General features: G+C 31.5%; 1 protein-coding gene across 1 annotated transcript in view; it reads left to right on the top strand.

The window, feature by feature from the left end:
• The window catches only part of LOC145247214 (MAM and LDL-receptor class A domain-containing protein 1-like), an 80,800-nt gene extending 67,904 nt beyond the window's left edge, over positions 1 to 12,896 (top strand). The window contains exons 14-17 of the mRNA XM_080108843.1: positions 1,076 to 1,160; positions 8,470 to 8,619; positions 11,206 to 11,462; positions 12,810 to 12,896. Coding sequence (XP_079964969.1) covers positions 1,076 to 1,160; positions 8,470 to 8,619; positions 11,206 to 11,462; positions 12,810 to 12,896 — 579 coding nt within the window. The remainder of the gene's footprint in view (positions 1 to 1,075; positions 1,161 to 8,469; positions 8,620 to 11,205; positions 11,463 to 12,809) is intronic.
• Positions 12,897 to 15,452: the final 2,556 nt, after the last annotated feature.

Here is a 15,452-nt window from a genome sequence, read left to right as displayed (position 1 = left end):
ACTGAGATTTGCGAAAATCTTTGTAATCCGTTTTTGGCCAGATATTTGGCTGTTAAGGGGTCAAAATTCAACGATTTGACTTTGAGAATCCTACCAAACTCCTCCGCCAATTTTGGGTCTAAATACTTGAAATCTTAGACATAGGTTTCTTGGACATGGATCTAACTTAATAACTTGATTTGAGCCCAAAACAATAAATGTTAATAGGGATCACAGTTTAAAAATAATAAATGTTAATAGGGGTCAAAGTTTTAAAACATTTGACCTCTGCGGTCTCTACCGAATTACTCAGACAATTTCTGGTCTAAACATTTGAAATTTGACATAAAGGGTATTCAGAGATAGGGAAAGCTTTTTTATTGGTTTGGATCGAAAATATTTAGTTACCAATATAAAAATGCATGTATGTATGTTTGCATGTCTGCCTAAAACTTTCGACAGAGGCGACGGATTTTACCAAGATCAGTATCGTTTTGAAGTCCGACCTTTCAGACAACAAATATTGAAAAATTGGCTAAAAATCACCTTCACCTTCAACTGGGCAGTTTTCTACAGGGGTCGGTTTTTTCACCGATACTTTTGAAAGTCATCCTCTCCTTCTGATTGTGTAGCCTTAACTTAAACTTACGTCACTTCCGGTTTGGCGATGGTCGTAACAGCAAAGACGTCAGTTTTTTCCCCGTTCTTTTCCGTGCAGGTTCGAGCCTGCCTTCCTACTACCACTTTTTTTTTTTTTTTTTTTTGCTCAACATACACATACAAACATCCGGGCAACGCCGGGCTGAAATGTTAATAATCTATATACTATTAAAATGTTTTTCTCTTCGTACGTAAATTGAAACATAATTAATTGACACGGAAGGAATAGGTAGAGTACGCATTACTAAGGCAGGATGTTTTACGATGCTAATACCATATTTCGAATCTTACGTAAATTTAAAAGGTTTTCTTTTAACTCAATACGCGTGAAGTTATTAGTTTGTAGAGATTTACTAATAATATTTTCATCATAATTTAATATCTGCATTGATATATTTTTAAATAATTTTTGCTATCGTGTTTTTTCAACTTACAGATCGTTTTTGAAGGAGTGAGAGGAAGCAGCTTTCGAAGTGACATTGCTCTTGACGATTTTTCTCTTCAGCCCAAATATTGCAGTGGTAATATTGCATTTCTTTTTATCTCCATTGTTCCAAGGTTCAAGTTTTATGAATCGAAAGTGACGTTTGCGTTTAATGAAATAAAGTTAGAATATTAGATATTTGAATTTATAAATAGATCCACGCGAGTTTGTTATATAACAAACACACGTCGATCTACTTATAAATTCAAATATCTAATATTCTCCTTGTAGAGAATGAGTGATGGAGATTGTAGCAGCCGAAACTTGCTACAATCACAGGCAGGAGCTAATTCTCGCGGCTCGAGATTTGAAATCCATTTTCTCTTTGACTTGTCCAATCACAAGCCAGCTCTCAGTCACGTGACCGAGTACATAAAAGGCGAAATCTGAAACTCTTACACCTCTTTCCTCCTGATCCTGCCGATTAGGTAGGGGTTTTGGCTCCAGGCCGAACGTGAGTACAACAAGCTAACATGGCGACCTTCAAACTCCCATTTATTCCACGTGCGGTACCCGAACGGACTTTCTTTATCATGCTGCAGAACTGCTCTCGTTGATACACCGACACACACACACACACACACACACACACACACACACACACACACACACACACACACTACAACACGTAAATACACTGAAGACTTTGCTCTTTCTTTCTCTTTTAACTGGCCTCCTTGGTAGCGATGACTGTTAAACTGAGCTGTTCTCTCCTCAATAAGCCGGCAATATATTAAATCTATTTTTACACAAGAACACCTCCACCTACTAATCCGTTTCTCTCTTGTACACTCTACTAACAAAGAGGACAAATAAAGTTGCTTTTGAATATGGAATGAAACTCCATTTCGTTGTCTTTTATTCTATGAGATGTTGGAATTATTAGCGAATTCGAAGTCAAAAGGATGACCCCAGTAGTTAAGCCGAAGTTAAGAATATGGCACCACTTCCGAAATATGACTTGTGGTCTCTTTTTTACCGTCAATATCATGAATGAAGTGGTCACAAAATATCTGCTCGTTCCAAAATTGTGTCCAGGCGAGCAAACAATATGAGTCTAGCCGAAAATGGCAGCCATCTCTCTGTCTCTCTATATCTCTCTGTCTCTCTTTGTCTATCTATCTATTTATCTATCTATCTATCTATCTATCTATCTCTTTCTCTCTCTCACTGACACAATGATCAGTCTCTTAATGCATTTTCCCTAATCTATATAACCGTATTTTTCACTCTGTCTTAACCTGTCAAATGAAAAGAAACTTAGTGTATCTTTGTGAAATGACAACGAGAAAGATGTGCAGTGTATGTATATAATGAGATCATACACACCTCAAATGACAACGTGTTAGTAACCATTGTTCATGTGTATCGTCGTAACTTTAATCTCACGTGTCAACAAGAGAAACGATTAAAAATCAAACGGTTGTTAAAAAAATAACATTTATGTTTATTAAAAATACCGGCATTGTATAACGTTTTGGTGACGGGCCGCCCCCCTCCTCGATTAAAATGAAACACGAAGAAGCCCGTAGTGTCCGCACAATTACACTGCGCAGTCCTAGGTGGTTCCGCTCGAACATCTACTAAGGTCCTGTGACGTAGTTCCAGTCGCTCCCACAAAGACATGGTTGATATGATGTTGGATGCAGCAGTTAATGAGCTCTTCTATCCTCTTTCTTCTGCTAAAAAGAATGATCGCTTGGTTGTTTCTTTTTCTTAAGTTTACTTGTAAGTAATAAAAATAAACGACGTCAACTCTGGTTGTAGTTTTCGTATAAAAAGATTATTCACAAAAGAGAAAAATAAAATAAATAAATATGTACGGTTTTTCACAGGAAAATAAAAAACAAAAGAAATAAAATATAGATTTCAAGTTTCTTTTCTAGTGATTATAATAATCGATGAACGGGGCCTTAGTCTGGTTTTCAACAACCAATTTCTCGCTTTCATTCAGCCAAAGGACAAATGCTTTTTCGAACGGCTGCAGTGTGGGGTCGGTGAACAGTTTTCCCCGAGTCACCTCACTCCAGACTTACTTCAGAACTGATTTTTCCTACTCTGCAGCGGTTTATGTATATAGGGTTGGTATGGGTTGTAGCATACCTGGGTGTTCCAGCTGTCCAATCATCGTCCAATCCGTTACACTCTGGTTCGTCCTGATTGGATATATACACCCCAATCAGGTAACTTTCCACAGAACAAGGGTTCTCATCGATGATTTTCTCAGGCCTTGGGGAGTCCGTTCCTGTTCCCCGGTTCAAATCTCTAGCCTAAACAATCCGCTAGATATCTCCAAATAATCACCTCCACGGTTTATTGTTTCATAAATTCGACTTTGTTTTTTCCGTTACAAAAAAAAAATGTATTTCACATCGACGACCACGCAATCTCTCTTTCTAACTGGCAGGGTTGTCTGCTGTTTTCCCGGACCTGCTATTACAATAAAAAGGCTCTAATTCCTCTTTTGTTGCCCCCCCCCTCCGGGGTAATTTTAATTATAGCTCTAATTTAGCTCATTGTAGCCTCTCTTTCTAAGGTAATCTCTTTCCACCGTGGCTGGTTGGGTCACAGTTGTATTAACACTATCTACAAGAAATAAAAAGCATGTTCAAGACATGTACATATATGAATGTAAAATGCATGTACATATATGAATGTTAACTGCAATGTACATATATGAATGTTAAATACATGTACATATATGAATGTTAAATGCATGTACATATATGAATGTTGAATGCATGTACATATATGAATATAAATGCACGTACGTATATAAATGTTAAATGCATGTACGTATATGAATGTTAAATGCATGTACATATATGAATGTTAAATGCATGCACATATATGAATGTTAACTGCAATGTACATATATGAATGTTAAATACATGTACATATATGAATGTTAAATGCATGTACATATATGAATGTTGAATGCATGTACATATATGAATATAAATGCACGTACGTATATAAATGTTAAATGCACGTACGTATATGAATGTTAAATGCATGTACCAATGTGAATGATAAATACATGTACATATATGAATGTTAAATGCATGTACATATATGAATGATAAATACATGTACGTATATGAATGTTAAATGCATGTACATATATGAATGTTAAATACATATACATATATGAATGTTAAATGCATGTACATATATGAATGATAAATACATGTACATATATGAATGTTATATACGTGTACATATATGAATGATAAATACATGTACATATATGAATGGTAAATGTATGTACATATATGATTGTTAAATACATGTATATATATGAATGTTAAATGCATGTACGTATATGAATGTTAAATGCATGTACGTATATGAATGTTAAATGCATGTACCAATATGAATGATAAATACATGTACATATATGAATGTTAAATCCATGTACGTATATGAATGCTAAATGCATGTACATATATGAATGTTAAATACATGTATATATATATGAATGTTAAATGCATGTATATATATGAATGTAAAATACATGTACATATACGAATGTTAAATGCATGTAGATATATGAATGTTAAATACATGTACATATATGAATGATAAATACATGTACATATATGAATGTTAAATGCATATACATATATGAATGTTAAATGCATGTAATATATGAATGCTAAATACATGTACATATATGAATGTTAAATGCATATAAATACATGAATGTTAAATACATGTATATGTATGAATGTATAATGCATGTACATATATGAATGTTAAATACATGTACATATATGAATGTTAAATACATGTACATATATGAATGTTAAATGCATGTCCGTATATGAATGTTAAATGCATGTACATATATGAATATTAAATACATGTATATATATGAATGTTAAATACATGTACATATATGAATGTTAAATGCATGCACATATATGACTGTTAAATACATGCACATATATGACTGTTAAATACATTTATATATATGAATGTTGAATACATGTATATATATGAATGTTAAATACATGTACATATAAGAATGTTAAATACATGTACATATATGAATGTTAAATACATGTATATATATGAATGTTGAATGCATATATATATATTAATGCTAAATGCATATACATATATGAATGTAAAATGCATATACATATGTGAATGTTAAATGCATATACATATATGAATGTTAAATACATGTACATATATGAATGTAAAATACATGTTTATATATGAATGTTAAATGCATATACGTATATGAATGTTAAATGCATATACATATATGAATGTTAAATGCATGTACATATAAAAATGTTAAATGCATATACATATATGAATGTTAAATGCAAGTACATATATGAATGTTGAATACATGTATATTTATCTGAATGTTAAATGCATGTATATATATGAATGTTAAATACATATACATATATGAATGTTAAATACATGTACATATATGAATGTTGAATACATGTATATATATTAATGTTAAATGCATGTGTATATATGAATGTTCACTGCATATACATATATGAATGTTAAATGCATGAATATGTATGAATGTTGAATATATGTATATATATGAATGTTGAATACATGTATATATATGAATATCAAATACATGTACGTATACGAATGTTAAATACATGTACTATATGAATGTTGATTACATGTATATATATGAATGGTAAATGCATATACATATATGAATGTTAAATGCATGTACATATATGAATGTTAAATGCATGTACATATATGAATGTTAAATACATCTATATATATGAATGTTAAATGCATATACATATATGAATGTTGAATACATGTACATATATAAATGTTGAATACATGTTTATATATGAATGTTAAATGCATATACATATATGAATGTTAAATGCATGTACATATATGAATGTTAAATGCATATGCATATATGAATATTATATACATGTATATATATGAATGTTGAATACATGTATATATATATGAATGTTAAATTCATATATGAATGTTAAATGCATGTACATATATGAAGGTTAAATGCATGTACATATAGGAATATTAAATGCATGTACATATATGAATGTTAAAAGTATGCACATATATGAATGTTGAATACATGTATATATATGAATGGTAAATGCATGTATATACATATGAATGTTAAATACATGTACATATATGAATGTTAAATGCATGTACATATATGAATGTTTGATACATGTATGTATATGAATGTTGAATACATGGACATATATGAATGTTAAATGCATATACATATATGAATGCTATATAAATGTACATATATGAATGTTAAATGCATGTACATATATGAATGTTAAATACATGTATATATATGAATGTTGAATACATGTATGTATATGAATGTTAAATGCATATACATATCTGAATTCTAAATACATGTACATATATGAATGTTAAATGCCTGTACATATATAAATGTAAAATACATGTATATATATGAATGTTAAATTCATGTACATATATGAATATTGAATACATGTACATATATTAATGTTAAATGCATATACATATATGAACGTTAAATACATGTACATATATGAACGTTAAATACATGTATATATATGAATGTTAAATTCATGTATATATATATGAACGTTAAATGCATGTACATATATGAATGTTAAATTCATGTATATATATATGAACGTTAAATACATGTACATATATGAACGTTAAATGCATGTACATATATGAATGTTAAATTCATGTATATATATATGAACGTTAAATACATGTACATATATGAACGTTAAATGCATGTACATATATGAATGTTAAATTCATGTATATATATATGAACGTTAAATACATATACATATATGAATGTTAAATGCATGTACATATATGAATGTTAAATTCATGTATATATATATGAACGTTAAATACATATACATACATGAATGTTAAATGCATATACATATATGAATGTTAAATTCATGTATATATATATGAACGTTAAATACATGTACATATATGAATGTTAAATGCATGTACATATATGAATGTTGAATACATGTACATATTATATGAAAGTAAAAACCGGAAAAAATACGTGATATAATAATGTGACCGTCTCCAGGAGCAGTAGGGCTTCCCATTTGGGGGAGGTTGAGAATCCCGAAACTTCGGAGAATGCCAGGCAACTATGCTTGTGTTATTTGCTAAGTATTATTGTATGCCCGGGCAGCAATGGCCGACCTTGCTAAAAGGAAGAGGTAAGTTATGAATATTATTATTTTTGTTATGAAACCGACATATAAATCTGATTGTTTGGTGAAAGTGACAATTTAATGTCATTTTGAGAGATTTAACCGAATATAATTTCGTTTCCGATGCAGCGAGCCCCAATTCAGGGACGTCTGGCCTCTGGGTACCATGCCAGACGAGAGGTCACAGGGTTAACTTCATCCGATCGTGAGAACCACAACCGCAGATTCGCAGATACATGTAGGAAATCGGGAATTCTCTTGGAATGATGTACTTATTGGCGATTGGTCTAGGGAGCAACCTACCCTACCTCGGTACCTCCGTATATAAGCGAATTCCCGCGCCAAAATCAAGAGTTGGAACTGAGTTCTGACCACACAGTTACAAGCGCAGTCCTAATCCTTATCGAAGAGTCGTCGCCACCCCTCTCTTCCCGTCCATCACCACCGCAAAAACTAAGAGTAATTAAATCTAATTGGGACTCAATAGTGTTTGTTAAAAATCAACAACTGAACGATTGTATATACGTGTATATCACATTTTTTATATCTAACTTGAATTAACCAAGTGGAATAGAGATATCTGTGTCTGTCTTTCTTTTACGCGCATGAAAATCTATTCACTTCCAGCGTGACTGCGGCATATTAACCGAAGGTTAAATCGACTCCAACCAAATCGATCAACGAATCTTACTACGCCGAGAGATCCTGCGAATAATTCCCTGTGAAGAACGAGCACGACGCATATGTGATAAGAGGTTCCCTGTTAGGGATCGCTGAGGGTTCACGTCTGAAAAAGTGCGTTGGACGATGTAAAAATCATACATGCTTTTCGTGGATTCCTTTCACATGGACGGAGAAATGCGCCTTGCTCGGTCAGTGTCGAACTGTAGAAGGAGGTTGATGTCTCGTTTTCATTCTTGACTACGTTATGTACACGAACATACCAAATCATGTGCATAACGTCCCATGGTGTTCGAGCCAGTCATCCGCAAGGTTTCTACAATTGGTTTTACATTTTAACGAAATTGGCGAATATATCTAGAATTGGTGATTATTTATGTTCAAAATTCTATTAAATCCCCATTTTTAATTTTTCAGAAAATTCGATAACATGTGACTTTGAGCGAGATTTATGTTCGTGGTTCCAAGATTCTCATGATGATTTCAATTGGAGCCGCCATTTTGGACCAACCGGAACCCCTGGAACTGGACCAATTGGAGACCACACATCTGGTGGCGTCAGAGGAGGTAAGTGCAACAAAGTGGTTTTCTGTAGACGGTGGAGTGTAATTGGAAACAAAAACAGAAATTATTTGAATATTGATATTTCTACAAATTACAATTCTGAAAGCAATTCGTCTTTTAATAACGGTTTACAATTGATCACTAATAAGTATTTGTTTTCAGCATTAGTTCGTTCACCGACAATGTCAACAAAAATCGATTTGCATAAAGATAAAGTCGATAAAATATCGTGGGTTAAATTGACACAGGAGTGTTTATGTATTAGCATGGTGTTGTGTGTCACGTTATATCACTGATGTTTATTTTATGACTGTGTAAGGGAGTGTGGAATGATGCTTGAGGGTAGCAAGCCACTGATTATTCTATACCCGCGCTAGTTTTAGAGGATCTTCAAAACTTTGGTGTTCGCGCAACTTAATCGAAAACTTGGGTAAGTGGTTGGTTCCATCGGAAAGCGTTAAAAATCCCATTGGGAACAATATACAAATAATTATTGGTGTCATACGATGGACGTCCTTTCCAAAGTGTAAGGAAGTGAAAAAAGAGGAAAAACTATAATAAAGGGAGGAAATAAATTGAACATCAAAAAAAAGATATAATAAGTGAGGTTAGTCGAAAGACAATGGGGAAGAAGTTCTTCACCAATGCACACAAAAGGCGGCCTAAACCTAAACGTAGATTCCATGAACAAAGCTTCTTTCTTAGAACTGCACACCTGTGGAATTGTCTTCCGTTTTCCTGCTTTCCGGCTGACTACAATATGGTTGTGTTCAAGTCTAAAGTAAATAAGTTCTTGATGAGCCGTTCCATATAAGTTATCAAATTTACCAAATTTTCATTACTAATGATTACTATATTGTCCAATTTCTACTGTACACTCGTTAACCCTTATCATTGAGTGGCCTCTGGGCCTTGATAATGTGGTGATGCCTATGTAAAAAAAAAAAAGAAAAAAAAAGGCGGCTTAAATAGGATTGTTAATAAAAGTGTGGCAGTGACTGGTGCAAAGGACGAAACATAGACGTCAATATATTTATAGTTAGTTTTGCGACAGTTTATGACAGTTGAGGACAGTTTCCAGTTTGGGGAAATTTGTGGCTAGGAGGTTCCCCGAAAGAGATAGGAGAGATTGGAGTTAAAGTCGAGCGAGAACAGATCGGGCCGAGAACAAAATCGCTAAGGGCCGAGGCGATCAGACAGTTATCGATGGACAACACTTGGGGTTCCCTTTTCTGCGCTACATGATGGTATAGCACGCATGCACACACTCTCACACAAACAAACGCACACAGATCTTAGCAGATTTACTTCTAGTATTCGTCTTGTGCTGTTTTATTGCAGCGCGACCACGAAGATGACCAGTCGGGTCACATTGGAACACAGGCGAAAAGTTATGTTTCTCTTGTGTTGGAGAAAAAACGAATTGAATAATTTGACTGAACTTTGGAATTTACTTTGTACTTTTGTCTTTTAGAAGAAATCGAACTTATTTTTTCTATTCGCCTCTCTATCTTTCAGACTAACCGACTGCCTTTTGGTTAGCTCTTCAAGTGTTAGATCTTTTATTGAAAATTACTTGAGTCCAGTTTTGTAATTCGTTAGCCAATGCGAAATCGTGTCACTTCTCTCTTGCGATTGGTTAGCCAATAAGAGTCTTTGTTTTATACCAAAATACGAATAGACAATCACAGCCACAATAGATAAGTTAAAGCTTATTTCAAAAATAGCTTGCATAGATTCATCAGATCTAGTAGTTTTATTTTCGTAAACTGACAAACTATAAATATTTCTTTTTTACTTTTCAATCCATGATTGAAATTTATTATTCCGATATTATTTTTCATTTATCCATCTTTCAAATTTAATTAAATATATAAAAATAAATATATATTTATTAGAAAAGCATTTCTTGCAAAGCATGAAAATGATTAAACAAAACGTTTTTATAAACTTTAAAAATTAAGGTACAAGATTAAATTTAAAATTTAAAAATTTCAAAGTGTACTTTTATAAACTTTACAAAGTAAAGTATGAAAAAAAGTAATTTCAATTGAATTTTATAATTAATTTGGATTTTTTTATGTTATAACATAAAAAAATCCAAATTAATTTTAAAATTCAATTGAAATTACTTTTTTTCATACTTTACTTTGTTGCACTGATTAAACTTATCGATTATTTAGGAATTAATGATACTGATGAATAATTTCCAATTAACGTTTTTAAAAAGTGCAACAAAATGTACACAACATAAAATAAATCCAAAATAATTTTTAGATTCAATTAAAATTAAATTTTTATATTTTACTTTGTAAAGTTTATAAAATTTCACTTTGGAAATTGATAAATTTCAAATTAAATCTTTTATCTTCATTTTTAATTTATAAAAAAATGCCTTGCAAGAAATGCTTTTCTAACTTGCATCTCATTTTTAAGATTATACTTTACTTAATGTGTAAGTTTAAATTTAAAAAGTGAATATGATTTTGCATGCCGGTAACAAGTTGAAATTATTTTTTGTTTCAATATTCTATAGTTCTTATATAAAATAACTGTGAAATACGACAAATACACGTTTCTATTTTTCAGGTTATTACCTCTATATTGAAGCTTCGGCACCTCGACACAAAGGTGAATTAGCCCGACTTTTGTCACCGGTACTCGCGACCACGCCCAATGGCTATTGCTTTCAGTGGTGGTACTACATGTTCGGCACACATGTCGCGTCGCTCAAGATACTCATCAAGAATAACAAAAAGGAGGTGACTCTCTGGACGAAACGCGGAAATCTGGGACCTACCTGGATGAGAGCTTCTATTCATTTCTCGGTCGAAGAAGATTCACAGGTAGTTAAGACAGATTACTTTTTATGTTTTTAGTTTTTATATTATTAAATTTGTTATGTGAAAAAAGACAAAGGGAAAGACAGATTCATCATAATGTTTTAAAAAGAATTTAATTTGAAATTCTGACGAAACTGGGCCGACAATGGGATGATAACTTTATAGGGAAAATGAGACACGTGATCTCACGTGATATGACAAAGCATGGATTATATAAACGAAAAAAAAAAGGTTAAATCTAGAAAAGATGGAGTTTGATAGAGACGCGACGAGGGCGCATTTTGGGTCAAAGGTTACGCAAAAGTCCGAGTAATAGTCAATCGTTTATCTTGTGAAATAAACTAATAATAAAGTCACCATTTTTTATACCAATGTGTTGCTTTGAGTTTTACATTTATTACGGCAAAGGAAAAAACTCCGCAACAAAGGCAATAGTATGAATCGAGTTATCGATGAGATTTAAAACAGTTGAAATTCGATCCCCATATATATATATATATATATATATATATACTGGGGGGGGGGATTTGCCCGAGCGTAAAATACACTTCAATATAATATTTTAATTTGTCCAGATTTCGTATATATTATTATAGAGTCGTGATTTCAAAAGTAAAAAAAAAGTATCTCGGTACCATTAGCTAGAATCGAAGCCGAAAGCAAAACTAGCATTCAAAGTTGGTGACGTTACCACTGTACAAACGTAACACACATATAAATTGATTAAAAATTAAAAATAAACTAAGACTAATGTACAAAATGTATAATGATTTTTTAAGTTTTGATCAATTTTTGACTCTTTAAAAACAATTTTAACTAACTAAAGACCCATAAAAGGACGGTCCGTAAAAATCCAATCATTTGAGACCCTTAGCGTCGCTCTGCAACTTTTAGTTTCGGAAGAGATAGAGTTTGAAAGACAGACATATAGCCTTTTATATATATATATATATATATATATATATATATATATATATATACCTTCAAATTCACACAAAAATTGATGTAATATTTCAGTTTTAATATATAAATTTAATTAATGTTCTGAATTTGTTTGTATAAAACGAATATTACTCTCTGCGGCCTCCATGATTATAATTAAATTTCATTCTAAGGTAAAATTACCAGTAATCATTTTAGTTCAAATTTTTTTATCAGGTTCCTTCTCTTAGATGAGTTGTCATCTAATTAGACAACATGCGATACATGAAATAGACACAAATAAACAGATCTATTAAACAAATAATCAAAATCTACTAAACAAATAAATAAATCTATTAAACAACCAAAAAAAAATGACAGACAAACATATTTGCTAACTGTTCTAATATGTCTTTTCTTCCTTTCCAGTTGGTAATTATGGCTTCCATTGGTGATTCTTATCGCAGTGACATCGCCATAGACGACACGTCCTTGATACCGGGTCATTGTATTTGAACTTTACATGAAAAGAAAAGAAGCATATTGATTACAATTACAGGAAAAGAAATTGTTGACTCGTGTAAAAACACATATAATGTTTTAAATTCACAATATAAATAGAAAAGAAGGAATAAATAGAAAAAAGGAATAAATAGAAACAATAGAAAAATAAATAAAAAGTAATAAATATAAATAAATAAAATAGCATTTATTTCAAATTTATAGATAGATAGATAGATAGATAGATAGATAGATATAAACGTCATTAAATAAAACGGGGTGGTTTTTTTCCTTTATAAGCATTTTTCTTAATTATTTGTTTTAATTTTTCGAATAATCCGTTTAGTATTTTGGCTGAGACATGTTTTCAATCTTTTGAATAGTCCATCAGTTAAATCGGTGTATGTAGGTTCCATGGGCTTCTTGATCTATTTTCTTTTCTATTGAGTTCTTTAGGTTTGATTGATAAAATCACAATCAGATGAGATTATTCTTCGTGTTTTTACTGTTGATTTTTTTTAATAGCAGTTGACAGTGGTCACTAAAACTCAACATTAAAAGCATCGTTGTAAACACACCAAGATAAACTTTACCTGATGATTATTTTCTCACTCAAATCGAAAAAATCACGAATAAAAGAAAGGGAAATCGAACGAGAAATCCACGGAACTTACCTGCACCAATTTAACCGATGACTTATTCAAAAGATTGAAAAACATGCCTTATCAGGTAAAAACACTTGCATAAACACATCCAATTTATATGTATCAGATCTGATACAATTCTTAATCTATCATAACAAACACTAAGTTTCCATCAAAATTGACATTAAAATTATACACTCACAAATCAGGTACAGACTTCAATATGAATGTTTTTGACATGTTAATTGAGCAAGCTCATTTGTAATTAACGGTTGATATCAACAAATTAAAGAAAATATTTCATGCAGAGTCGAGATACGCGTTACGAAAAAGAAACGAAAGAACATGTTGAACGAGCCTTGTACAAAGTTGTAAATGTCCAGTTTTTCATAAATGTTGCTTATTCAATTTTTATCATCCAAAATATTAACAATAAAATTATAATAACACCTATAATTTATACGTGTTTATCTTTTACATCGCATTCGTTTTTTTTTTTTACTTTGGCAAATGTGTATAAATTTCATGGTCGAGAAATACAACAATGTATACATATATATAAGAACAACGACAAAAAAAGAAATATTTTAAAACAATGACAATGCAAAATGTGGTTGAGGATACTGTTTGATAGAAACTGATACTAGTTAAATGGAAGATATGGAAGAATTCAGTAATTATTAATTAAATATTTACCAGAATATTATAAGATTAAAATAGCCTCATAAGTTACTTCAATTTATATATTTCGAAGTACCACCTCCTTCTCAAAAAAAAAAATAAATAAAAAAAATAAAACGAAATCTTCATTCACTTCGGAGAGTGTTTTCTTCTTAGCAAAATATGAATAAGCAGATAGAAACCTCGCACGCGCTCGCACCAAATACCAGCTAGATACCAAATCACCTTGCAAATCTACACTTTTTTATCGCTTGTTCCAGATCTCCATTGGACACGCTTCCACATAGATTTTACAGACCCACACATGGACAATTTTTCTCGTTGTTGTAGATGCCTACAGCAAATGGCTTGAGATTTTTCCAATGTTCTGCATCACTTCTGAAGAAACAATTTCTAAATTTCCAAACATTCTTAACAGATTCGACATCCCTCTTACCTTAGTACCACATTTACTTCAGCCGTATTTCCCACTTTCTGCTAACAAAATGGTATCAACCACATTTTTACACAACCATTCCACTGACAGTCAAATGGTCTAACGTCTTGTGGATATTTTTAAAAGAGCCCTTTTAAAACTCAGAGAAGAGATAACGTTAGAAATGTTGGAAACCTTTTTAACAAGCTATAGGGTAACATAAACCTTTACTTACGAAACGATAGCTCATCTGCCAAATCTTTGATGAATCGGAAAATCTGATTATATATTCACATCTTGTGTCAAAAACAACATCACTCAATCAGGAGAAACACAAAAATGGAATAACACCGCCATGGTTGTTTTCGAAGGAAATTCTTACAAGTCTTCGCAAGAGAGTATCGAAACAACGCAGAAACATGAACTGAAGGACATATCGTGCAACAAACGGGAAATGTCTAAAATTCCATTTGGGTTGAACAGTATCCGAGATCATCACATCTTCCGGTAGGAATACGATTTCGTTGGACACCTTTGACTTGCCACAGCAAACTCCGGGAACTTATCAGAACACGGAGCCGAAATACAAAATAATAATAATAATAATAATAATAATAATAATAATAATAATAATAATAATAATAATAATAACAATAATAATAATAATAATAATAATAATAATAATAATGATAACAATAACAACAATAATAACAATAATAATAACAATAATAATAACGACAATAATGATGATAATAAATAATAATAATAATAATAATAATAATAACAATAATAATAATAATAATAATAAATAATAACAATAATAATAATAAT

This window comes from Euprymna scolopes, chromosome 25, assembly GCF_053919585.1.
Source record: "Euprymna scolopes isolate OS-2025 chromosome 25, ASM5391958v1, whole genome shotgun sequence".
NCBI lineage: Eukaryota > Metazoa > Mollusca > Cephalopoda > Sepiida > Sepiolidae > Euprymna > Euprymna scolopes.
The sequence above is the reverse complement of the archived record's forward strand: the minus strand, read 5'-3'. Positions and strand labels throughout refer to the sequence as shown.